This window comes from Myiozetetes cayanensis, unplaced genomic scaffold, assembly GCF_022539395.1.
Source record: "Myiozetetes cayanensis isolate MyiCay16 unplaced genomic scaffold, myiCay2020 scf2-11, whole genome shotgun sequence".
NCBI classification, from domain to species: domain Eukaryota; kingdom Metazoa; phylum Chordata; class Aves; order Passeriformes; family Tyrannidae; genus Myiozetetes; species Myiozetetes cayanensis.
In genome coordinates this window covers 16,768,179-16,794,948 of record NW_026087411.1, presented here as the reverse complement: position 1 = coordinate 16,794,948, position 26,770 = coordinate 16,768,179, and the positions used below count along the sequence as shown (strand labels likewise).

The window sequence follows — 26,770 nt, the reverse complement described above, 5'->3', positions numbered from 1 at the left end:
GCAAATGGGTTTCAGTTTGTGACATTACGGAATAACAGAACGATTAGTGTTGGAAGGGACCTGCAGAGATCATCCAGTCCAATCCCCCTGCCAAGGCAGGGTGACCTAGAGCAGGTGACACTCATCCAGGTGGGTTCTGAGAGGGAGACTGCACAACCTCCCTGGGCAGCCTGTCCCAGTCAGTGCTCTGCCACCTTCAATGTAAAGAAGTTTTTCCTCATGTTGAAGTGGAACTTCTTGTGTTTTAGTTTATGGTTATGTCTCCTTGTCCTGTCGCTGGGCACCACTGAAAGGAGTGTGGCACCACCATCTTGGCACCTGCCTTTGCGATATTATATGCATTAACGAGACCCCCTCTCAGTCTTCTCTCGACTAAACAGGCCCATCTCCCTCACGAGAGATGCTGCAGACCCCTAATCATCTTTGTGGCCCACCACTGGACCCTCTCCAGTAGCTCCTCGTCTTTCCTGTACTTTCAGTCTGTGACATAGCGCTGCTGAAAAACCATTATCCCTTCCACCAAGCAACCCAAAAGCGCTGACAGGGTGTCCAGCGGCGGCTCCCCCAGACGCTCCTGTCGCCCGGGACTTGCGGGGGGCGGAGGCCTGTGGCTGGGTGCCGGCAGCTCCCGAAGTGCCGGTGAGGGCAGTGACCCCGAAGGGAAGGGACGAGCTCCCTTCCAGCCCCGTGCCCGGGCGTATCCCGTGCCCCGGGAGCGGCCCACGCGGGGCGGGGCCGTGGGCGGTCCCGGAAGATCCGGGTCGGAGGGGACGGGAAGTCGGGACGTGGCCGCCGCAGCGGAGCAGGAGGCGGAGGGCGGGCGGGAGGCGGCGGAGGATGGCGGCGGTGCTGAGCTCGGACCGGCTCGAGGTCTCGGTGGACGGGCTGACGCTGAGCCCCAACGCCGAGGTGCCGCCCTGCGAAGCGCGGCCGGCGCAGGGCGAGCCGGCGGCGGGGCGGGGCCGGCCGGGCCCCGGTGCTCCCGGCGCGGCGGAGGCCGGCGGCGAGGCGGCCGAGGAGGCGGCGCTGAGCCTGGAGCGGAGCTGGGGCTTCGCGCTGGAGGAGCTGTACGGGCTGGCGTTGCGCTTCTTCAAAGGTGAGCCCCACGCCAGCCTGGCCCCACACAGCCCCGGCACGGGCAGGGGCAGCCACCGGGCCCGGGGCAGCCCCGGGCGGCATCGGCCGGGCCGGGCTGGGCTGCGGGGCACAGGGGGAGCCCCGGGGCAGCTCGATGTGCTGGGCGAGGGGCGAGCAGCGGGTCCCGGTATCGGAGGCGGCTCTGGGGATACGCTTTTCCTGGTTCCTCGGGACGCTCGCCGAGGCGGGCGGCGGCAGAAGAGCCGGGAGAGGCTGTCCCGGGCCGCGGGGTGCCCGCTCCGCGGGGCTGGCTGGCACTGTCGGGGATTTGCAGCGCCCGACCTGAAAACGGAGCTCCAGAGGCCCTTGCTGGAGCTGGTGCAGGGGAAGGCAGAGCTCTCAGACGGGGGCGAGGAGCGCTCGCTGTGAGCGGTGCCGCGTCTGCCGGCAGCCCGGATCCTGGCGGGAGGTGTGGGGCCGTCTCCGCACGATGCCAACTCCGGGGCTGGCTTTGCTGCTTCAGGACCGGGGGACGTGGTCTTTGGCTGTGGCCGGGGAGGTTTAGGTTGGGCGTTAGGAAGAATTTCTTCACAGAAAGGGTGATTAAACGTTGGAATGGACTGCCCGGGGAGGTGGTGGAGTCACCTTCCGTGGAGGTGCTTAAGGAAAGACTGGAGGTGGCACTTGATGCCGTGGTCTAGTTGACATGGTGGTGTTCAGCCATAGATGGGACTCGATGATCTGAGAAGTCTTTTCCAACCTAATTGATTCTGTGTGCCGTCATGACTCCCGCAGGCAGCTGCATGAGGCAGCAGTGAAATACCCAGGGTGTAGACCTGGAGCATTTTCCTTAGGATTCCCCATAGCCAGATTTGCGTCTGCAGGAAGCCAGAGGTACCTTGCCACTCTTGGTTTCTTTAGGAGAAGGAAGTCAGCTGTGTGGTTTAGAGGAGAGCTGTGTTTGCTGTAGCACTGTGTTCAGCACGTTGAGTGATGTGTCGCTCCAGAGGATTTCAGGCAGCTGGTGCTTCATGTGGAGCACAGAGCAGGGAGTCCAGCGACATGCCTGCGCAAGGGAAGACGGCTCTGTATGTGGAAAGGTCAGTCTTGTGGCAGTCAGTTGTTAGATGACCTCCCAGGAAGGCTCTTTCTTCTGAGGGCGAGCATTGCTGGCAGGTGGAAGGACTACTGGAAGGACAAAGTTGTCTGTTTTCTTCACATTGGTTGAGTTGTTAGGAGCATGTAAGGCTTTAGGCAGTTTCTTGAGCCCTGGTTCTTTGACCCTGTTCTAATGCCCTTCCACAAAGCATTTTGTTAGTGTGGTAATATACAGAGATATTACTTTTTTAAGCTGTATATAAAACCCCATAAGAGATCTTAAAGTTTTGATTTTTTTTTTCTTTTCTTTTCTTTTTTTTTTTAAATTTTATTTTTCCTTTGTATCAGAATTTGCTACAACTGGTTATCAGGAAGCATTGTACCTTCTGTCTCTTTCTCCATTCTGTAAAACCAGTTGCTTAGAAGAATTCTGGTTTGGTTTAATGAGTGTTTGTTCTTAAAACATGATGGAGAAAGAAACATCACTGCAGCAGCAAGTTCCTTGTCTCAATCAGCTTACTCTGTCTTGGGTTTGAATATTCTACTGGAACCTGTGTTTACAGTGTAAAAATTACTCTGTGAATGAGTTTATCTACATTATTGCTATGTAGATAAGAAGTAACCTGTATCTGTTATATCACATGTTTTAATGGAAGTTATACTCAAGTTTATCTCCTCTTGGGTGGTGAAAAGTCAGTGTAGTGTTACTTGTGTGTAGGTTCCAGTTCCTAGCATTGTCTTGTCTCAGCAGTGGGGTTTTTTGTTGCTGTCCTTTTAATCAAAACTAAATATCAACACATTTTGACTTACTGCTGCTCCTTTTTTAGCCTTCTGCATTTCTTGTAACTCATGGTTTTACTCAAAAGAGGAGAATTTTCCACATTGTATTGAGTTGTCAGACTTTCCAATAAAGACCTTATTTCTTTATCCTTATGGCTGGAATAACTCACGCAAAGTCATTGTCCGTCATTTCATCTGTAGCTTTTTTCCTGAAAGTGACATAACACGAGGATTTTTATTTATAGATGTGATGGTGAGTTACAGGAGCTTGTAATACTTGGGTTACTGATTCTGCCAGCTTGTTCTATATCTGCACGGCTCCGAAAATAATTGGTCTCATTTCCAAATGATTTTCATGCATCCGCTGTCAAAACAACTGTGGGAGTGGGCACGCTTGTTTAGCAGCCTTGTGCATGCCAAGGAGCAAATATGGATTCCTCCTGTACTTCAAGCAGCAACATATGAGGCATCTGAAAATTCCCTGATGTTATTAGGTCAAAGCTGAGACCTTGTTCGTCACCATTCTTCTAAAACTGTGCTGATTTGGAGATAGAGGTGGCTGTGAAAAACTTCCACGGAAAAAACAAGTGACTCGGAGCGGTATTAGCTTGGGAGAAGGATGGTGTCTGGTTTAACTATGGTGACTGGGATGGAGGGAGCTTGGGCTGGGATGGCAGAGGAGCCCTGTGTGAGGTCAAAGGGTAAGCAGCGATCACTAGTTAAGCGGCTTCCTTTCTGCTTCAGTGTGCAGACCGAGTTGTCTGTAACTCATGATATACTTTCTTCCTAGAAAAGTGGAATGTGATCAAAATACTTCGGATTTTCCCTGTTACAATGACTGCTAACTCTTGTCTGTGGTGGCATATTGCAGGGAACAGAATTGCTAGAAGACAAGACAGGAAGGGAGTGCATATAAACAATGTGCAAACCGAAGCTGGGCTAGGATATTGAAGAGACTCAAGAGCTGCTTTATTCTGTCTCCGATAAAGACAGATCTAAAGCAGATCTAAAACGTTTGACCCTGTGTCACTTCCACTGTCAGGCCTTAGGCTGTGCAGGAGATGTGCACTACCTTTTTTTAGCATTCATAATGGCTTGTGAAGAGAGCTTTTCAGAATAACAGAGGCATAGAAAATAGATGGTAATAGTGTTCCAGTCCATTTTTCTGTGGGAAACCAGAGCCTTCTTTCCCGTATGTACTCTTTCCCTTACTGCTCCGTCTAGCCTAGTGCAGGTCGACTGGCGTTTTGGCTGCCATTAAGAAGCTGCTCCCCTGTGCTGGATCCAGTGTACAGTGGAGAACACAGTCGTGTTATAGTCACTGTACATTTCTTTGTCTCTAGGACTGTCTGTAATTGTGAGCCCTGGGGCGGCTGGCAGAGTACGAGTGTCTCTGATGGCTTATTCTGCTTGTTGAGCCGGTACGAGCTATGCCAGTGAAGGCAGCCTGTTTGAGATGTAAGTTGTGTCCTGCGGTAGGAGACGGTGGCTTGCATAATGCTGCCAGCAAATATCTTCCAGTATCAGCCTGGTGTTGTTGTTTTCCACATCCTGTCATTGAAATACCATTGCACCCAACCTTCAATATATGACAGTCCCTGAAGTGTTCATGCACTGTCTAAAGTGATTTGCAGTGCAGCACATTTGAGTAGATAATACGCAAACCATATCATTTTGGTATCTAAAAGCTCTCCTGGAATGTTAAGTACTCCAATTTTCTTTGACTGCTCAAGTTATTTCCTCTTATCCTAACAAGAATGCATCTTCAACCTCAGCAGAACATCATTCTGAATTAATTGTTTGACCTCTTTTCTGAGCACTAATTTGATGGCATGATTGTAATTCGTAAGTTAAGTAGGCTCTTGTTTTCAAGAATATGAAAACCCCTATAACTTATCTACATTTGTGAAGTTGAGCTTTGATCATATTTAATTGGAAGGGCCGGTTGGTAATTCTTCTGGTGATGCAGAACACCTTCAGAAGAGGAGAATTAAGAGCATAAGAGTGTACCGGGATCTGCAGGAGCAGTTCAGTCCTTGCACTTCTCAGTTTTGGTCTTACTCATTAAAACTTTGCAAGTGAATAGAATTAACATATGTGACTTCAGCTTTTAAGAACTGAGGTGAAAAATCACATTTCACCAACTTTTCTAGCTTCTTCTAGATGAACTGACTGAATGCTATCCCACAGGAATTAGGCGTTTAGAGTGGGTGAAGCTGGAGAGGAAGGTGCAGCATGTTGTGCCATGTTTCTCAAAGGGGGAAAAAATCAGAATTTACACGGGAGTAACAGTGTCTTGCAGAATACAGTCTCTTAAGCATATTTCTTAAATTCCTTAGAGGCTAAATTTGCAGGCTTTTGTCAATTCACATCAGTAATACAGGTCCACATAGTGACATAAGCCCCTGTTACCAGCCTCTCATTGCTATAACAGCTTCATCTTTCTGTTGTGTTTGTGGGCTGAGCCTCTCTCAGGCCCTCTTGGGTCAGGCATACCAGTATCGTAGGGAGCGTTATGTAGTTGCTGTTTTACTGCTGTGCACACACACCCTTTGGATTTCTCAGTGTGTTCCCTAGAGCTTCAGCTTCCTGACAGCTGTGTTAGGTGTGTGGGTAATGCCTACTTAAGTGGTACATTCACAGACGCTTGAATAAATTTGGTGCTTCTACTTGTCTGGACACACTAATGCTCTTTTTGGCGTATTTGACTCTGCAGATGAGTTCAGCTCCTCTGGTTCAGTTAAACAGCAACAATTGCAAATCTTTGGGATGATTATACAGCATGGTTCATGCTGAAGAATTCAACTGAAAAATAACTAGTGTACAACTGCACTGTCTGACTGGCTCCAAGTGTTTTTCTGATAATTTGCTTCTAATCTGCATTATCTACAAGTCACTGAATGCCTCTCATACTTTTCTCATCTGTCTGTTTTCCTCTCTTATTTAACTTGTTTGTTGTTCTTCCCTTGGGTCACCATTCTTTGTAAATGCAGATTTTGGCTTCTCTCAGTAATTAGGGCATGAGGTCTGACTTGTCTGTTCTGTGAAAATGCAGATGTGCAGTGCATAGCATGGGAAACGATGGGGTTTTTTCACTCTAATTCTCTTCAGAAGTGAGTTCAAATACTGATGATGTTATCTGGCTTAGGCAGTGGTCTGGTACATCAAATAGCTATGTTTTTTGGCAGACAGCTGTAGGTACACAGGTTGTTCAAGGTAAACTATGCTGTAGGGACCCCCTTGAGAATCATAATTTGCTCAGAAGTCTGGCAAAATTTCAGTTTAGTGCTCTTGTCAATTGACATGCTTTTTAGCACAGTGCCCCAGGATATAAAGTATTATTTCAAAGTGCGTACTGGTTATTGAGTCTAATAAAAGTGCTTGTAAACTAATAAGTAAATTCTGAGTTAAATGTGAAGTGTGAAGAATTGAGGAAAAGCCAAAAGGGCTCCTCGGGAGGTCTTGAGAGCAGGAGACCTGAGACCCATGGAGAGAGCTTACCAGCATGTGGTGATTTGCATCTCTTAAGGATCACAGACTTGAGCTGGGAAGGGACTGCTGGGGATTGTCAGGTTTAGCCCTCCTGTTTCAGATCAGGCTTCATGGGACTGTCTCTGTTTGGGTCTTGAATATCTCCTGTCATGGAGATTCAAAAACTCTGGACAGTATGTTCCAATGCTTAAAGTTAAAAATCAAAACAAAATATAAAACAAAAAAACCAACAAAACCAACAATACCCCCCCCCCTAACCAAACAAACAAAAAAACCCAACAAAAATGCTTAAGTGGCATTTCCTATATTTCAGTTTGTGTCAGCTGCCTCTTGTCCTTTCACTGCGTACCAGTGAAAGGTTCAGACTCTGGTTCAGTTTTTATATCCCCCCTTCTCCACCAGATATAACTGGAGATATCTCTCCATCTATTTTTGGAAATAGATATTTTTGTGGAGAAAGGCTTCTGGTTTTGAAGCTGGAAGCTATATTTGCTGTAAGGTTGTGGGACACTGGGACAAGAGCGAATACTTCAGATTCTGCATGAATGATGTGGACCTCTAGGAATGGGTAATAAGTAACTAACTGTTTGCCTTCCTAATCATTTGATTCTGGCTCCCAAACAAACGGCATACATGTAGTGGTTCCTTGTGATGTTTTAACTGAGTAAGTCCAGTAACGCACTGAACTTTCTCTGTCAAAAATAGAGGTTCTTGCTGTAACCTGCACACACTTTCCTTCTGGGATTGTTTCTGATTTCCAGAGGTATTTGCTCTCAGTTTCTCGATAAGCTGTAAGCAGAGGTATTTTCCATCCTCTCTTATTCTAGGATTTGCTTCTTTTCCTGTTGATAACTCTGTTCACAAGCATCAGCCAAGCAGTTTTGCAATATGTGTCAGTTCTGAAATTTTAGGTGTGGACTGTTCACTTTGGGGCTATAAACAACTTGCTCCAAAGGAGAACTGGAAACTAGTGGCAGCTCAGCCTCCAGCTCCTGACTACATGGAGAGTGCTGCAGTCATGAAGTGACTATTGCTTATCTCTGGTAATAGCTTCCTCATTTCAGCCCTTCCAAAAGGAGATGATGCTTATTTATTTGTTTTCCTGTTCAAGACAAATGTCTTTTCGTAATGAGCAGTGTAGTTGCATATGGCGGTGCCTGTTTTCTGTGATTTGTTTTGACAGTTTAAATGTGCTGAGGTAAATCCTAGTTGACTAATTCATATATCATTTTAAATCAATGCCAGTATCTTCTTACCCATAAATGTGCAGCGGGATTTAACCGGGAATGCTTCAGAAGGTGTTGCTGTGGAGCCACTGGAATACATTCAGGCTTATGTTGCCGCCTTCTTGTGTGCAGAGCTCTTTGCATGTGTTGGTGCTGATGGAGTCACCTCTAAGACTTTGCATTATGACAGGCTATTCCAGCTGCCTTGGCTAAGTGCAGCGATCAAAGTCCCTCAAGGAAGAACTCTCCTTAACTCTAATTTTTCATCTCTGCAGTTTTCCTTGCCTTCCGTCTTGGTTGTTCTGCTTTCATTGGCGTGAAGAGCGCAAAAGGAGAGCAATCTATGAAGTTAACATCACATCTTTCTTTGCGGAAAATCCTTCCTATCCACACTAGAGTAGACTTGGCAGACACACTTGAATTCAGTTGGGGTTTTAAAATACTTCAGAGATGTAGATCCATATGGTATGATGTTCAACAAATTAACATAAATATTTGTGGTAACTTATTAGCTAAGATTGACTGTAGGTAGTATGATGAAAACATATAGATAGTACAAGGAAAAACATTTCGCAATCAAGTTTTAGCACGTGAAATGGATGTATTTCTTCTGGACAGATCTATATTTTATTTGAATAGAACTGTCTTAATTTGTCTAACCTTTTGTGACTTGACTTATCCTTTTTGTATGGAGGAAATTATGGTAATGGTTATACAAAATCCTCTTTCCTGTCTGTGTTTAATCAATTAATCATAACAGTGAAATTTTCTTTTTTTTCCTGCAGAAAAAGATGGCAAAGCCTTTCATCCAACATATGAAGAAAAGCTCAAACTTGTGGCACTGCACAAGCAGGTTCTGCTGGGACCTTACAACCCTGACACTTGCCCTGAAGTTGGATTCTTTGATGTGCTGGGGAATGATAGAAGGTAAAAGGCCTGGTGCTTTTGTTGGTCTTAACTCTGCATTTCCTGTCTGAAGATAACATCATCCAATTTCTGCAAGAAGAGTACAAGCATGGGCGTTATCTCAGTGTGTGTCTATGCTAATGGAAAGTGCAAGTGGCCTCTTCAAATGCATCTTAGAAATCTTGAGTCACAGTTCAGTACAGGAACTAACAGATGGGTTTTTTTCAACCACATTAGGAGATGCTGCTGTGCAGACAGTCCAGTTTCTCATAGCAGTTTAAGGCTGCATTAACGTGCAGGCCCATGTTTCATCCGAACTCCACGCCAGGGTTACAGCAGGTTACAGCCTTTTGCCAGCGGTAAAAGCATTCACCATAGCCTGTCCTAATACCACAGATAATTTCTGAAATCAGACACCTGATGCATTCACACTGAGTAAATTTTTTATGAGATCTGGGCAGTCTCAGGTATGTCTCTGGTATTGCTTGCAGTTCAGACTGCAGTCCTCGTGTTCGTTGTTGCTATTTCTAGTGTGAAGGCAACGTGCAACACAGCAGTGGCTTCTCTGAGCTGGACCCAGTGCACTGCTTTTGAACAAATGGATGTAGCTTTCCTTAGGAAGAGCCAAGCTCTTTAACTAACTGAAGCACTGTAAGCAATAGTTGTTACCATATTTGTTTGTTCAGAAAAACGTATACATTTTTTTCCCGTAAACTAGAGTGGAAGAAGGGTAAAAAATACATCAGGTTCACTTGTAGCTTGCAAGTTTAGAATTCAAGGTAGAGTTGATGGTATGTATGAAATGTCATGTAAGAACTGAGTTAGGTCTGTTTGAAAGAGTTTTTCTGATGCAGGCAGTACTGTCTTAGGGGAAAAGTTGTTGATTCTCTGAAACTGCATGTGATCCAAGTTTGGTCCCTCGTCTTCCAAGTTTTTTTTTCTTTGCTCTGTTCTCAAGGTTCGCTACTGACTTGAAAATAGTTGAGTCTTGTGTTATTTCAGGTGATTTCTCTCTTTCTCTCAGGAAGGAATGGGCTGCTCTTGGAAACATGTCAAAGCAAAAAGCTATGACAGAATTTGTCAAGCTCCTACATAGGTGCTGCCATTTGTTTTCAACGTATGTCACTTCCCACAAGATAGAAAAAGAAGAACAAGAAAAGAAAAGGTAACATTTGAATGCTTTGGTGTTGGTGATTTTTGTGAACTCTTGGCCTGTGGAGAGTATCACAGCTGGCCTAGGCTGAAGTTGTCTTAGGAAGATAAATGCTTGAAGTTTAGGTGGCCATGGTGCCATTCGATCTCTTTAAGCTTTTTTACTTTGTCAGTAACGAATGATTGTTTCTGAGGTGAAGACAGCTAAAATATCTGTCATCTGCTTAAGAAGAGATGCTTCACAAAATGTCTGCCCCAATGTCTGTGGACTGAATTGTCAGGTGTTTTAAACTCCTAGTATGGGTTAGCAACTTGACAAAGGCTGTCTTGGTATTGCTTACGTACCATGCGGTTGTTAAACTGTAGTATCCACATCATTATTGAACACATGTTAAAGCTTGGAAGATGTGTTTATAAGGTTTTTCAGGCAATTTTTTCTACTGCCCTCTGCCACAGATAGCATAGTAACAGGTTAGCATGAATATCAAGCTGTGACACAGGATTTACACTTGTCATGCTGCTGAGCACGGTGAAACTGTACAGTAATGTGTTTTCTTCATGTGTCCAACAAGACACTTCTCCAGGCCAGTTTAAGAGGGAGGAGATCATACCACACAAAAAGCCTTATAGAGCAGGCAAAAGGCAGGCTACAGCATGTTGAAAATAACTCATCCTAGGACTGTAGGAATGCTGAAATAGCTTATTGAGTGGATGTTGCAGAAGAGAAGAGGAAGAACGAAGGCGGCGTGAAGAGGAGGAGCGTGAGCGTTTACAAAAAGAAGAAGAAAAACGTAGGCGAGAAGAGGAGGAAAGACTGAGAAGGGAAGAAGAGGAGAGGAGGAGAATAGAGGAGGAACGACTTCGGATGGAACAACAGAAGTGAGTAGCAGAAGCAAACAACACTTAAAATAACTGCCTTGCACTTGAGACAATTGTATCTGTTTAAATGGTTTGCTAAAGGTCAGAGCACTCGAGCCTGGCAGTGACATTTGCATCCTTAGTTAAGAGGGACACAGTTTGCAGAGAAAAATTATCCTGATGTGTTATTGTATGCAGCTTTCTCAGATGAAAGTGCCAGAGAAGCTTTAAAGAGAAGCTTTAAAGAGAAGCTCTGGAGGTTTTTGGGTTCGAGGGCTGAACTTCATGAAAAGTTGTGGTTCTGCTTCTTAAGTGATTAATGCTGCACTCAGCTGAGCAGAGCTGTGTCCAGCTGGAAGTGTTGTTTGAACTGTGCCTCGAAAGTTTCTTATCTTGTCACAGAAGACAGAGCCTTAGAAGTCTGATAACCGCAGATGAGGGGAGTACAGAATGCACATTCAGATGCACCTAATCACTGTTCATGGCCTGAATTAAATTGTTTACTTGGAATATAAGCTCTAGTTGTATTTCATTGTTCCCATCACATGCAGATGCTGAAACGTGGATCTGTCTTTGCACATTTAATATTTCAGGGAGTAGTAAAGCTGTTCCACATCAGTCAGCAGTCATTTTCCATAATAAAAATGTCTTTGCAGGGTGTGTCTCTGAAGTAGATCCTGTACTTGCTATGTAGTGGTTTTGAGAAGGGAGCAAATAATTAATCCACAAGTGTTACTGTTTGTTTAACATGGTGAAAGCCAGAAGAGTGTAAAAGAGACATAGACATAAATTAACAGATCCAATAAAAAGTGTTGCACAGTGCTAAGTATGAGAAGTGTGGTATGCCTTGAAGCTAAGAGGGATTTTTACATGAATAAGAGTTGTGTATTAAGTGGTTGTAGCAGGTTACAGAGACAAAAAATTCAGACAGAAGAGGAATGTGGATACTTAAGTACCAACCAAGTGTATCTAAACTGGTCATAGTAAATCTTGCTCTTTAGGACAGAAAACAAGTGGGAAGGAAAAAATTACTTCTGCATTTGTGTTATACTTCTTTCTTGCTTTGAAACACTGATAGCTGGTTACTGATGGACGTAAAATGTGGGACAAACCCTGGGTCTAACTAGTAATTTACTCTATAGTTTCTATTAGTCCTTTGGAGAGAGGATCAAAACTGAGTCTGCACATAAGTAACCCATTGGTTCCTCCTGAAGTTTCAGCAATTGAGTTTACTAGAGGTGCAGATGCCCCATCTGGCAGCATCTTTTTTTTTTTGTTCCTAAGTTAGTCCACTGTCAGTCATGTTTTTCATACTTGTTTGCATACTGACCGGGGAAATTAAGATAGTTATGTGGTATGTTTTTCTTAGACTTACCAAAAAGCATTGGCATGCTGTACCGCAGCAGTTTTGTTCTTATCAATATTTGTAGGTCTGCTAGAAGGATGGTTTCTGCATGTTTTCTGGAAGAACCACATGTGGATTTTTTCCTTTGCTTGGTGGAGCAATTTAGCCATGCATTTTTTGGTAGCAGTGCCTCTTTATCAGACTACAGATTTGAGAATTATGTAAGAGGTCTCGTTGTTTTACACCGTCTGATGTTTCCAAACATTGGGTAGAAATTGTTGCTTCCTGCTGTATATTCTCAGCATATTTTTTAGGCAAAATTCACATTTGCATTAGATCTGGGCACTGCTCTATTATGTAGATTTATTTTAATTGGGTTTTGCAGGACCAGAATGAACTGTCTTTGAGGCCACTTAAGTCACTTAAGTACAGGGATTTCCCCAATACCCTCAGCTGCTTGTAATCTGGTACTCTCCTCCCACCAACCCAGGCAGCAGATAATGGCAGCGCTGAACTCCCAGACTGCCATTCAGTTCCAGCAATATGCAGCCCAGCAGTATCCGGGCAACTACGAGCAGCAGCAGATCCTGATTCGGCAGCTCCAGGAACAGCATTATCAGCAGTACATGCAGCAGTTGTACCAAGTCCAGCTCGCACAGCAACAGGTATGGCTGACCGGCTGAGGAACTTGGATTTTGTGTCCCGGGCTGTCACTGGGAGGCGTTGCCTTGTCTGCTGTTATCTCCTTGAAAAGATAATTGCTGCAAGGAGAGCTACTGTGCTAGTGACTAATGCTGCTTCAAACACCAAAGCCCCTTTATTTAATCTTTTTGAGTAGTTTTCTGAAGCAGCTGTTAATTAAGAAATTCTAAGCAGTCTTTACTAATGACTTGGTTCAATATTATTCTTGGAGATCAAATGTGAAACGCTCTGCTGCAGCATCGGTGGTGTGTGTGTAATTTAATGGGGGTACATACCAGTGCATCTGAGCGTTAACAGACCTACTCAGGTGACTCTCCCTGTAGGTATGAAAATCTGTGCAGAGCAGCAGGCTTTGTTCAGGCCTGTGTTTCCAGCTGAGCATGCAGCACTGAAGCATCACTACTGCGTTTGAGATTGCTCCTCCCTGCCAGCTTGAGCTCTACTGACTTCTCTCTCCTTCTGCATCTATTGTCTGACAGCAGTGTCTGATGAAGTTGCTTGTCTGCAATAAACCGCTTGTGATTTGGGTTGGAGGACTGACTGTAACTGCCAGCCTGAGGTCTATTCTTGAGCTAAGGGCTTAAAACTCAGTAACTAATTTCCTGTTAAGTCATTTGCATTTTGTTGAGGCTGATGCCCTCAGCAAAGAAATGTTGAAAGAAGGAAGCCATGTGAACCTCATGAAGTTCAGCAAGGCCAGTGCCAGGCTCTGCACCTGGGCCAGTTCAAGGCACTCTCCCCTATCAGTACAGACTTGGGAGCGAATGGATTGAGAGCAGTCCTGCAGAGATGGGCTGGTGAATGAAACACTGGATATGAGCTGCCAATGGATTTTTGCAGCCCAGAAAGCCAATCATATCCTGGGATGCATAAAAACAAGTGTGGCTAAAAGGCTGAGGGAGGGAGATGATTCTCCCCGCTCTATTCTGCTCGCATGAGACCCCCCCTGAAGTGCTGCATCCAGCTCTGGGGTCCCAGACGTAGGAAGAACATGGACCTATTGGAGCAGGTCAAGAACAGGGCCAAGAAGATGCTCTGAGGCACCTCTTCTGTGGAGACAGAGTGAGAGAACTGGGGTTGTTCAACCTGGAGAAGGGAAGGCTTTGGGAAAACCTCATTGCAGGCTTTCAGTATCTAAAGGAGCTTATTAGAAACATGAAAAAAGACCTTTTTACCGAGGTCTGTAGTGACAGGACAAGGGGCAAAGGTTTTGGTCTGAGAGAGTGTAGGTCTAGATTGAACATAAGGAAGAATTTATATCTTTTTACAGTGTGGGTGGTCAGACACTGGCAGAAGTTGCCCAGAGGAGCTGTGGAAGGCCCATCCCTGGAACTGTTGCAGGCCAGGTTTGATGGAGCTTTGAGCAGCCTGATCTAGTGGAAGGTGTCCCTTCCCACAGCAGGTTGTTTGGAACTAGATGATCTTTAAAGCTCCCTTCCAAGCTAAGCCATGATTTGATGGAGTTCAAGTGGTATAGAAAAGGCAGAGACTTTCTGCCCTGTTCTAGTTGCTCTTGAAGATTAATGACCCCTTGGTACCAATGCTTTGGTGTCACAGTGGTGAGCAAAAGCTACAGCTTCATCAGACTTGGGTTTGATGTCTTCTGTAGTTGATGCTACTCCCTTGAGACTGAAGTGTAGGAGAAGCTGCTGCCAAATTTCTCCACTGCTGTGAACACTGCTCCTTTAGATCATGGCTGGCTGCCTTCTGTGCACAGAAGACCTAACGCCCTCCAAAATCCAGGCAAAATAGCCTTTGCTTTAGAATGGCTTCCAAAATAATCCTGCCAGGCAATGAAGCTGATCTTTCAAATCTCTACTTGGGCAACTCGTGTAGAGGAAGACATGAAAAAGAAGCATATAACAGAGCTAAAATTATCTAATTCAGCTTTGGACTCCCCTGAAGCCTCAGCCAGCTTCCGTAACACTTCCGAGGAATGCTTTCTGTGTGGATACCTGTGACTCAGCTGCATTGGGATATGTTGGTGCAGTTACACAGTGCTGTTCTCCCATGGTTGCTCACAGATCAGCTTGTGATGCAGTTAGTTTTGGAAAGGCTGTATGCAATAAGATTTTAGAAGAGTTCTCATCACTTTCTCTCAGTGGACAGAACTGCTGTGGATCTGGGCAGCATCTGTACAAGTGCTCCGATTTTAAATTTAACTGATGTTTGACTGTATTCATTCTCCTGCAGGATACCTGTAATTCATTTGTTCATCGAAATCTCATTGTTATTATTAGGAATATATATTATAGGAATGCAGAACTTCCACAGTTACGTGCAGGAGCTTATTGTGTGTACCCTAATTAATTCGATTTTTTTTTTTTTTTGAGTCAAGCCCCCTTGTGGGGTGCAGGGAGAGATTTTTTTCTTTTAAGTTGTCTTTATACCCTCTGCTGGAAAGTATAAAACTGACATCTTGTGAGGGTTTGGCTTTCCTTAACTTAATTTTTGTCGTTTTAGGCAGCCTTACAAAAGCAGCAGGAGGCAGTGGTGGCAGCAACAGGAGCACCTCTGACTACTGCATCCAAGGTGAATACACCTGCCCCAGGGGACACCCCATCTATTAATGGGCAGGCCAGTGCACATGCAGACAGCCCCGAAAAAGAGTTGGATCCAGAGGCTTTGGAAGAAGCACTGGAAAATGGACCAAAAGGTAGGACTAGCTGGATTTCTTAATTAAAAATAAATAGCAAAAGCCCTTCTTACAATTCAGATGTCTTAAGCATGGTTACTGCGGCTCTTTGCTTGGCTTCATTGGGCTATGGAAAAGCTAGGTTTGATTCCTGGGTCTGCCGTTCTCTCAAGGCAGAGCAATATTGTATTGGAAAAACTCAGCTTTGGGAAGGGAGGGGAAGAGGAAGCAGCAAAAGCATTTCAGCAAAGCCGATGGGATCCAGAACCTCCTTTCACTCTGAACTTGAAGAAAAGGAGCATAAAAGTTCTAGCACAAAAGCTGTTCTGGGCTGAAATATGTTCAATCTTATGTGAACTCAGGTCAAAACTGATTTAAGATCCTTTCAGTGAAGGGTTCTGTGCAGTATAAACCTGTCACCTGTCTTGAGTCTTTTCTGTCTGAGCACTGTTGGTTTAAATGTGACTGATGGGGGAACTGGTAGCATTTAGTAGTTTTATAACTAAATTTGCACTGCATTTCATACACGTTTTCAGTGTTGAAACCTGCTTCTTCAGTTAAAAAAAAAGTTACTTGGAAGCAATTCTGATGCTTGTGGTCCTCGAGTGCTCCCAAGGCACACTTAAGTATCCAGCATAAATAACGGAAAAAAAAACCCTAACTGGAGTATTTCCTCCCATCTCTGCAGATTCTGTTCCAGTAATAGCTGCCCCATCAATGTGGACACGACCCCAGATAAAAGACTTCAAGGAAAAAATCCGTCAGGATGCAGACTCTGTGATCACAGTGGGCCGAGGAGAAGTGGTTACAGTCAGAGTACCAACTCACGAAGAGGGGTCTTACCTCTTTTGGGAGTTTGCTACAGACAATTATGACATTGGTTTTGGGGTGTATTTTGAATGGACAGACTCCCCTAATACTGCAGTCAGTGTGCATGTCAGCGAGTCCAGTGATGATGAGGAGGAAGAGGAAGGTAAGCACGCTGCTTTATATAAACTGTCAAGAGTTTGCTGTAAGGGAAAACCCCAGCTGATTGTCCTGTGTAATTTCCTGGCTTCCCTGGCTTATGTTTAGCTAGAATAGTGTTTTCAATTTTGAATAGGAAGTGCAGTTCTGAAAGTACCTTCAGTCCCCTCCTTTGATCAGAGATAGGTTAAAGGAGTTGAGTCTGGGGACATCCTTTTCCTGTGTCAACGACTCAGTAAGATAGATTGAAACCTGTGCCAAAATAGAGCACAGTGGATGTGCATGCTGAAAACCTTAAGAAAAAGCCCTGCCTTGCTGTTCATGAGATTTTTCTAGGGAGGAAATTTCCTTGAGGCTTCAGCAAAACAGCTTCAAAGAGCAATTCCTGCCAGTGGCTGGGACACAGGTCACAGCCTTTGCCTGTGGGGGAGTCTAGCATACCGTCACAAAAAGTGTTTTACAATGAGCATGTGATTTGCTTAGAAGGAGCTGCCCTGATGTAGGAAGCAGTGGCTTTCTGGGAATTACCACTAAGTAATCTGTAGTAGTAAGTATGTCAGATCAGTAGCAGACTGTGGGGTAATGTGTTACTGAAAACTAGAGCTTGGCATCTTTACAAACTGACCCAGCTGTCCTGGGGAGATGGATGTGGTAAGTTTTAGTACCAAGCTGTATAATTTACAATAGAGTGAGCATGCTTGCTGTTCCTCCTGCTTCTGGGTGCTTTAGCCACGGCCTTAGTGTGAATCCCTTCGACCCGTCTGATTTCTAAATTAACAAAGAGTGTTTTGTCCGCTGTAGATCAGGCTGACTTTCTCTCGCAAAGCATCCATCCATGTTAACTGATGCCCTTTTTTTCTCTTGCAGAAAATACTAGCAGTGAAGAAAAAGCCAAAAAGAATGCCAACAAGCCTCAGCTAGATGAAATAGTGCCTGTGTACAGACGAGACTGTCACGAAGAAGTGTATGCTGGCAGCCACCAGTACCCAGGGAGAGGAGTTTATCTTCTTAAATTTGACAACTCCTACTCTCTATGGAGGTCAAAAACAGTTTACTACAGAGTTTATTATACTAGATAAAGGTGTGGCTGTGTCTGAGGCTGGGCTGTGCAGAAGATGTCATTTTATTTGGAATTTTCTTCAAGCATAATGGATCCTTTTGAGTCTGTGTTTTATCCTGTCTGTATCTGTATGGTTTGTGTGAACTTTTAACAAGTAGACACTGGGATCTTCCTGCTCCATGACACTAATGCATATTGCATTGGGCTTAACACAGGATCTCCCTAACCTATTTGGGGATTGGAGTTAACCAATGGAAGTCATTGGCTCCAGTGCTAAGGTCACATCAGTTGCATTTGTTAAAGTCTCATGAAAAAGGGGGAGGGAGTTGCTGGTTCACTGGCTGGGTGATCTGATGTTTCCAGGTCTGGATGCTTTGAATAACTTGTTAACAGTTAATTTAAAGGTCCCATCAATAACTGGTAGATTTGGATGCAGTTTGCTGTGTAGCAAGTTTCTCTTAACTGTAATTGAATGTCAGATTTTTTTACACCATTAAAACTTGAAACTTTAAGTTGATGCAGTTTAGAAACAAGTTGTCTCACTTCTGTCCTCATCAAAGAAACATTCAGTTCTTTAAACCAGTGTAGTGTCTAAGACAAAGATGAACAGCATCCTGAGAGTACAGCAAATAACCTCTTCTGAAGGTGTAAACTGAATGACAATTAAAAGTATATGTTACAAGAAGAACCTTAATCTCTGCCTCACTGCTAACCCTAAAATAAAAAAAGTAAATTTTTTTATGCAATTGACTTAGAACCAAGGGCACAAACTATTTCTGAGTTTGTTGGGTTTTTAATGGGGTAGACTTTAAGAAAAAGAAGTCTGCAGGCTTGAAACCAGTTTTCTGCACAACGTTCTGGTTTGTTTTTGTAAGACCTGAATAAGCACGTTGTGCATCTGAGGAGCAGTAAGTCACTTTGATAAAGTATAGGAGTTAATGTTGCACTAATTGCAGAAATCACTGCCACTCCATTTTAGTCTGAACTGGTGATACTGGGGTGTGAACTTTTCTGCTTTAATTTGTAACTGTCAGCAGAAAGGCAGAGTGCACATACAGATACTTAACATAGCTTTAATCTCAATTTCATGTGGTTTGGTTGGGGCATTTTGTATTTTGTATAGTGAAAAAAACGCAGGTGGCTACTTGGCTTGAGGCTGCAGTGAGAATCCACACCCCCCGGGGCCCAGGGGTGATGTGTTGCAATAATGACTTGTGCAAGTGCTCTCTGCATGGGTAATGCACTTTGTTACTGAAAGGAAATGGTTACTTTGGGTCTCAGATCAGCTCTTGCAGTAAGACTTCCATTGATTAGCTGCAGCATGTGCAGTTTCGCGGCAAATGACGTTGAGTTTGCGGGATTTGTTTGAATAATCAGTTTGTACATACATGATACTTTTACTTTTCTCATACCAACTGTGGAGATACTTCTCCTAGAATGCTTAACTTGTCATCTTGCTTTTGGTTCAGCAACACCATACCAGCTTATAGCTAGTTAGTGCTGCTTTATCCAAAAACACTGTACAATGTTCTGCTCTTGTGTACATACAGTATATAAACCATGACTTTAGAAAGTACCTTGCTTTTAAAGGAAACTGTATTTAATGTAAAAAAAAAACTCACAAAAAAAGAAAAAAAAAAACAAACACCTTTTAAAAAGGCAGGCACTAATATATTTCTTCTGGTCTTCAATTTACATTTTTTTTGGTCCATACAAAAGTGTTACAACTTTTTCCTCTAAGAATATTTGTTCTTGGGAGCGGTGTTTGTCGCTTTAAATGGCAGCACTTACTGTCATGTGTTGGATGTTAGAACTTTTACGTTTTCAGACTTTTTTTTTTATTGCCTCTGGCTGTTGATTAGTACAGTACAAGTGCGATTTCAAGATACCTTGAGATAGTATTTAATCCTAATTAAAATACATTTATCTGTAATGCTGTTGGCTTTTTCTTAATTTGCAAACCTTGGCATTGCTGTGTATGGCTATTGAGCTAAGATAAGCTTGTCACCTTCCCTCTCATTTTTAAAGGCTCAGTACCGTGCTCACACTGTGGTCTCAGCAGCCGAATCGCTCGGGCCAAAGGCTCTGCACGAGAATGTCGCTGGCTCGCTGGATGAGGCCATCTATCAGTGCTGGAAGAGCCCAGCTTGAACTGCATCATCGTTTTGGTGTTTGAATGGGTAGCAGAAGGGGTTGGATGTGGGCAGCTAGAACCTGTAAGCTCTCTTCTGCCATGAAGAAAAGCACCTGCCTTTCCCCGAGGCTTAGTGAACCCAGACCCCGAGGGCAGCAGGATCTACCTGCATTGTCCCGAGAAGCCCTTGGCCCAAAGGGCAAGAGAGAGGTGGGACCATTCAGTTTAGACTGAACAAGAAGAAAAGCAAGGACCTAGAGGCAAAAAGGCAAGTTATTCCAAGGTTTCTGTTGGCCAAAATCACCCTTTACTGCTTACCTGCTGCTGTTAAGTAGCTTATCCCAGATCTGAGGGCGGCACGTAGGTTGTGCACTAGTTTGGTCCGTGGCCCCATCTGCCCCCGTAGATGGCAACCTCTCGAGCTGGTGCTCTCAGATTTCACCTGAGGAGCAGAAGTCTCTTCAGAGAGAACAAAACAAGTGCTGCGCTGTGAGTAGCGAGATGCTGGGAAGTTCAATGCACCGTAGTCTGGGTTTGCTACAAGCTCATTTCATGTGAAATGTGCAACTGCATTGAAAACCAAAGTAATTACAGCAGCAAGCCTTGCCCCGTTGGGCCTTTTTTACCTGTCTCATGCATGTATAAATTCCCCTTTCTCCAATTAAAAGTGAAGCATTGTGCTCCTTGTAGCTCACTCAAGGCAGCTCTCGTCCACAAGAGAGTTATAGTAAACACTTTCTGAAATGAACTGAGTAACTGCCAGTAACTCCAGGTGATGCAGCGTAAACAGATTCACAAAGCTCGGTTCCAGATATGCTCCTCCTTTGAGAAAAGCTAAACAATCCGAGGGACAAGCCATTGTTAGAAATGATGTTGTTCCCAAAAGCACCGTCAACATGGATGTTACTTCTGCAGTTTCTTCGAGGCAGTTGTGTGGGACACAGCAAGGGCCAGTCTTCCTTGTCTGCTGTCCCAGAAGGCTAAGCAGTTGCAATTGAAACAACTTGCTAATTAAGCCACTTGGCTGCTCTGTGGAATTATCCTCTCCTATGCTCTTTGCTCTCCTTCCCGCCCCTTGGCTTTTGGCACTTTCTACCTTGTACTTTGCTTTGTAAGTCGCGGACTAGACACTGATTTAGAGCAGCTGGATGCAACCTTTGAGGTAACTGTGATGGGCAGGCTCAGCCATTCAACCTCCTACTAATGCAGTTGCTTTGGGAGGAGTAAGAGTAGACTGCACAGGCCTGTTAAAAGTACAAAGAAGCAAAGTAGTTGCCCTTCACCCAAGTGCCAACTGAGCTCCAAGCTGGCAGCTCAGGCAGTTGTTAGCCTTATTAATCCAAAACAGAAATGAGAAGGCTGCTTTCTGACAGATTGATGCTCTCTAGCACGAGATCCTGAGATTCCCATCCTCTTCTTTCCACCTCCTGCTGCATTCCCAGTGAAAAGATTGTAGAGGAAGCTGGAAGAAGCCCACTTTAGATCTTTAATCCCTCCCAACCTGCTTGACTCATGTTCCTGTACTCTGGATTTGGGCCCTGTTGCTCCTGCCCTTCCTTGAGCTCCTCTGCCATGTTTGGCTGCCTCATTCACACACTGTGGGGACTTGGCCAGCACGTTCCTCATCGCACTGCTCAAAGGTGCCAGATAGAGCAAGAGCCCAGTGAACGTGCATGTACCCCCAGGATTCATGGAAATTACAGTTTCTCTTTTGCAAGCTGCTATTTCTGCTCTGATCTCCCCTGTTCCACCTCTCCCCCCCCAAGTACATTTCAGATCAGTAAGGCCAGCTCCTGCTGTTAGTTCATTTGTACCAGGAAGTTTCAGATTCCACAGCCAGCCTGCCTGTGCTTTCATTGCTGCTCTCTGTGCAGGGAGGCATCATACACAAGGGAAAACTTTTGGGGTTGGGTCTCTGCTTTATTTGTCACAGGGATGTGCAAGTTCCCATGGTAATGCTGGTCCCATGCTCTGTGAGAGCAGCGTTCTTGCCCTGGGCTCAGGTGTGCCAGCTGTGCTTGCACCAAGAGCTAGTTTGACAGGGCAGGTTACAAATGTTAAGTACCTGCTTTTGGGTCCATTGCTTGAAGAAATAAAACTTTTAAACTCACACCCACATCTACATCCAGCACTACGTACTGAAAGACTAAGCAAAACATGAAATGACATCCCAAATCTTTCCCCAAATACTGCTCATCTGAGACCTCCCATCTGGACATCAAAGGCCTTTCAAAGGTGTTCTGCTGAAACAACATAAGACTGGCTGAAAGAAGTATATTAAACTATTTGGACTAGTATTAATTAGATACAACAATGCAGTATAGATACTGCATATGCAAGGTTATCATCTGGTATCCTAAAAATAAGAATCTTGCAGGGAATGAGGGAAAACAAGTTGGCGTGGTTCTCTACAACAAGTTCTCCTGGCCCCTGTTTTTTTTGTCTTGTATCATCTCCATCAAGAAGTTTGTGAGAAACCTGTTCCTTTTAATCAGGGAGCTCAACACTGGCATGCCTCACTGGTGCTCAGAGTTGCAGGAGTAACCCTTTATTCCACTTTTCCCCTGGAGTTCAGTGTTTTCCTCAGTGTCAGACTCCAGATTTCAAACATTTTTGTTTTAAGGAAGCGGCTGCTTAGCGATGGTCACTGCTCTCGTCTGGCCTGACAGCTGATCTGTGCTGGGGCCCAGGAGAAGGTTTGGTGTTATCCCTCACAGCACATCTGAGCAAAAATTTGCCTTGATTGGTACTCCCTGATGGAGTACCTGGTCTGAGTGGAAAAAGCGGATTCCCTTGGCCTGGCCAGTTCACCACTCCCTTTCCCCAAGGATGTTTGAACTCCTGTGCCACCCCTCCAGGCCAGCTTGCAGCTCCTTTCCCGCTGCATCCCTTGGTGCGGTAGAAATGTGCTGGGGAAGCCTGGCCAGGGTTGCTGGCATCTTGTCTGTCTGAGGAAGCTCAAATACAGGCTCTCACCCTGCACTCTTGATGAACTGTGGGCAGGAGGGCTGCCACTGCTCACCCAGTGGAACAAATGCTTGGCCTTCTGCCAGCATTTCATTAGTAAAATGCCTGTACAGCCATCAAGCTACAGCACAGGAGGCATGGGACAGCATTTAGGGCATGTGGGAACAGGCTCTGCAGTATGGACTGAGGGGCAGCTCTGCCCACACAGCCACAGGGAGCCCAGCAAAACCCTTTGCTACCCTGGAATGGGAATTTGGCTGTCATTGCTCAGGAAATTGGTTTAGCCGTGGCTTTCAAACCCTTCCTGTGCCACACGAGCAGCCAGCTGTGACCCAGGTACGCTTTCTAGACCTGTCTGGATGGACCTTATGCACTGTCTCGCTAGGGAAAAGTAACTCCCGGAATTACCACAAACTAAAATTAAAATTATCACAAACTTTGGTGTTTATTGCCTGTTGCAGCATCACACTGAGAAAAGCCCCTGCTCGTGCCCCTTCCTGCAACCATGGCCTCCAAGCCGTGGTGCTGAGACCGTGCAACTCGTTACACCCACTGCCCCAGGAGAGGGGCAACGAAGTGGGGGTCTCCCCTTCGAGGCAGGGGGACCTCAGCTTTATGGGAGAGGAACCCCATCCCTCCTCATCACCAGGTTCTTGTACCGGATGAAGCAAACCAGCCTTTGTGTCTCGGCTGGCATTCCGGGTGTGGTGAGAGCCAAAGGGTAGCTGCGTGTTGGGGAAGAAGAAGAGCCTCCTACCTCATAAACCACACAAGGTCTTTCTACGCATTGCAGGGCAGCCGTAGTTTGTACTGGAGGCTTTCAGGAGTCTCGAATCCCATCTCTCAGGCTCTGATCTTTGGCATGTGCTATAAAACATCGGGAAGCTATTTGCAGCCTGCGTCAGGACAGCCAAGATCACAGAGCAACCAGCAGAGCTTTGCGTGTTGCTTGTTGAATTTGGTTCTGGCTTGAAGAGAACAGAGGTTTTTAATGTCTAAAAGAAAAAAAAAAAATGTCACTGAGCCCCAGATTGCTTCATATGCACAGGGAAGTGGCTCCATGCAGACCTGGTGGTGGGAAGAACAAGGCAGGAAGCAAACTCAGCTGCCCTCCAGCCAGTGCGCCAGGGCTGGGCTTTGCCCTGGCACAGCAGAGCATTGGGAATATCCCAGCACAGCCCTGGCACAGAAACCACCCCCTGTCCCAGGCAGCTACACTGCACAAGTGCCCCAGTTTGGGGTATTTGCCCCCATTGTGTCCCTTGGTGAGGAGTGGGGACCCTCAAGGCCCCACCGACCCAAGGTGAGGCAAACTGGGTGACACGGGGTAATACAGAAAAACAGCATCCTTTTGCAGGCACCCGTCTGCCAGCTGGAGATAAAGCTGTGCCGAATATATCTGTGCAGGTTGCTCAACCTGGCTGGGTTATTTTCCCCTGGATGAGTAATACTGTTTTTCTAGAGCCTGTCGACAATATTTTTCCTTGGCAAAGGCTTTCCCAGGGGTACTTGTGCCAAAACTAATTTTTACAGGTAGATTTTGGTTACCAGCCTGCTGGTGCTGGATAAACAGGGGGCTGGGGCAGTGAGCTGCCCCTCCCCAGCAGAAGAGACCCCACAAAGAACCACTTTCTGCTCCCCCAGAGCCAGCCAGCCCATGGGGAGGTGTGCCAGGCTTCCCTCACCAACCTCGGTGGTGGGACTTGCTATGCCCACAAAGCAAATGAAAGCCATAGGGGAGCAGGAAGCCACTGGCATGTCCAGCCCAAGCAGGGCTGGCTGTCCCGGTGAGTGCCAGCCTGGCAAGCCTCAGCATTGCCAAAGCAGCCAGCTTTGGCCCCAGCTGTTGGAGGAGCCCTTTACCTCGTGCCAAGGGAAGGGCAAAGACCCAAAACAGTAGGAAAAAAGGTAATAGCAGAAGGCTCCAGCTGTTGGTTTGCTACATTTCTGTGCTTTTGTGGGACAGGGTGTAACTTGGAGCTGGGGTTGGGCTGTGGGAGAGCTGGGGCTCGCTCTCACCATGGTGTGTGCTCTGCAGCAAAGGGCTGATATGATGCCACCTCCTTCTCAGTGCCCTTGTGTCCCCAGGGCTCTCCAAAAGCCCCAACATCACCATCCCCACTCAAACTCAACCTACATGAGGGTCTTAGGGACCATGCCATGTGAGAGCTCCAGGCACAACCTCATGCAAGGAGAAAGTGGGAGGTGAAGGGAAATACCCAGCAGCACTGGAAGTGGTGCAAAAAACCTCCCCTTGCACAGAGGAGCTGCTTTGCCCAGCCATAGGAACATTTCTCTGAACCAGGCTTGGAAAAATCCTGCTCCTGGATTCAACCCAACAGTTGTTTTAAGGCAGGGAGCTGCAGCTCAGCAGCTGTGTTCTGCTGGGCATCTGTCCTCTTTATTTTCCATCTCCATGCTGTTAGCAGCACAAAGTCTATAACAAACTTACCCAGGCAGGCTGGATAACACACACGCAGGGCTGTGGATGCACACGCCATGCCAGTGCACATCCTGAAACACGTGGAAACATGGCTAAAGCATCCCCACAGCATCGTGGAGGGCAGCAGGGCACCTCCTGCCCACTCACCTTTCTCCACCCTGAGTGGACACAGTGGAACATCCAGCCTTTTCAGTGTTGGATCGTCTCAACACCACAATAAGGCTCTGGATGACAAGGTCGGCCACAACTGGCTCTGGGGGTTGGGTTTCAGACACCACCAACACTTGAAGTATATGTGCAAATGCAGTTCAAAAAAAACCCCCAAAACCCCATCTACAACCAGCTACTAACCTGCCTGGTATGAAACTGTCCTCCAAAGGCAGCAGCAACACCCAGCTCAGGCTCAGGATGGTCCCTGCCAGCACACCATACCCAGTACCAGTGCCATCACTGCCTGTATCCCTGCCTGCAGGAGTGGGGAGCAGGATGCTTCAGCCAGCAAAGCACAGAACACATGCAGGACCCCATCCTACAGGCAGCAGCCAGACCGAGCCATCCCTGTAAAACAAGCCCCACAGCACTAATTTCTCATGGTTTTTCATACCTCAAACCTAGATAGCATTTAAATTCAATTAAAATCACCATCAGGTGAACTTTCTGCTGCCACTGCCACACTAGAGCATGGTTCTGCTTGGCTACAGGGGTTCAGCCCAGGAGCAGGTGGCCCTGAGGCAGTGAGTGGCTGAACCAGCTCTACATCCCATGGCATCCCCCAATGGGTTTGCTGGAAATCTTCCCCATCTTGCTTGCTGAAAAGGGCTGAGAGCCAGACAAATCTGGGATTCCACCAGCACCAGAACCCCTGCAGCAACCAGAGCATGTGGCTCCTGCATGTGTGCAGGGGACCCTCCAGACAAGGGATTTCCCATAAATGCTTTCCTCTGATCACAGTGCCTGCTGTGCCGGGCACCCCACGCCTTCCCAGGGCCTGTGTGGGAGCACCGGTGGCTCCCTTGTCTTTGCATTGCTCTGGAATGGGGGCACCTCAGAAGATGTGCCAGGTGCCAGCCCAAGCCCAGAAGAGGACTTTGGTCAAGGCTCCTGGAGAGCAGGAGCAAGGCTCCCATGGCACAAATCCTGCTGCTCCCAACAGCCACCTTCATCAGCTCCGGAGTGAGCAGCCCAGCATGGCTGCACTTGCGTGGCAGCAACCAGAGCCCAACACGCCCCATCAAAGCATCTTCAGGCACTGCAGCTTTTTCACACCAGTGAAAAGAGGGACGGGGGGCAACCCCACACTGGCACTGCAAGGAGCATCCTGGAGAAGAGCTGGAGCTGATATCGCACCCAAATGAGGTGACAGCTGCCACTGTGTCCTCAGCCAGGAACATTTGGCAGGCTGGGTATGGCCCAGCAGCACTGCCAGTGAGGAACCTCCAGCTCCAGAGGAGGATTCACATCCACCCAAACACCGGCAGTGTACAGAGAGCAACCAGGATCATGCCATTAGATGGGGCTATAGTTAAAGGATTGGATTTGTAAATTATATTTTGGACTCTGAGTGGGACTTGGTTGGTGGCAGCAGGGAAGCACTGGCCTTGGTGTGACCCTCTGCCACACGGGGTGAATGTTTCTGGGATGCAGAGGCATAGCAAGGAGGGATGGGAGTCCCACAGAGTCCATGGGAAGCTGTAGGTGGGAAAAGTTACCAAATTGCCCATGTTGCAAAGTTTATCCACTCTGATTTTTCTGTAATACCCCTTGTTTTTCCCTGGTGCAGTACACAGATCATAGCAATGGGAAAGACCTCTGGCAAAGGCAGATACCTGGTGCTAATCTGCCCATGGGCTCCTTTTGGCTTACTGAAAGACTGTCCCCAGTTCCTGACCTAAACCAGAGAACTGTCAGGGCTTCAGGTGCTGATTAAAT

The 26,770-nt window shown here is 46.1% G+C and overlaps 1 protein-coding gene across 1 annotated transcript; it reads left to right on the top strand.

Annotated features, from left to right (window-relative positions):
- Nucleotides 1-836: 836 nt before the first annotated feature.
- Nucleotides 837-19,230, top strand: ACBD3 (acyl-CoA binding domain containing 3). Its single transcript, XM_050315940.1, has 8 exons — nucleotides 837-1,096; nucleotides 8,459-8,600; nucleotides 9,604-9,744; nucleotides 10,452-10,610; nucleotides 12,425-12,599; nucleotides 15,100-15,292; nucleotides 15,960-16,244; nucleotides 17,105-19,230. Exons 1-8 carry the CDS (start codon nucleotides 838-840, stop codon nucleotides 17,314-17,316), a joined length of 1,566 nt encoding a protein of 521 aa, XP_050171897.1. The 5' UTR covers nucleotide 837; the 3' UTR covers nucleotides 17,317-19,230.
- The last annotated feature ends 7,540 nt before the right edge of the window (nucleotides 19,231-26,770 follow it).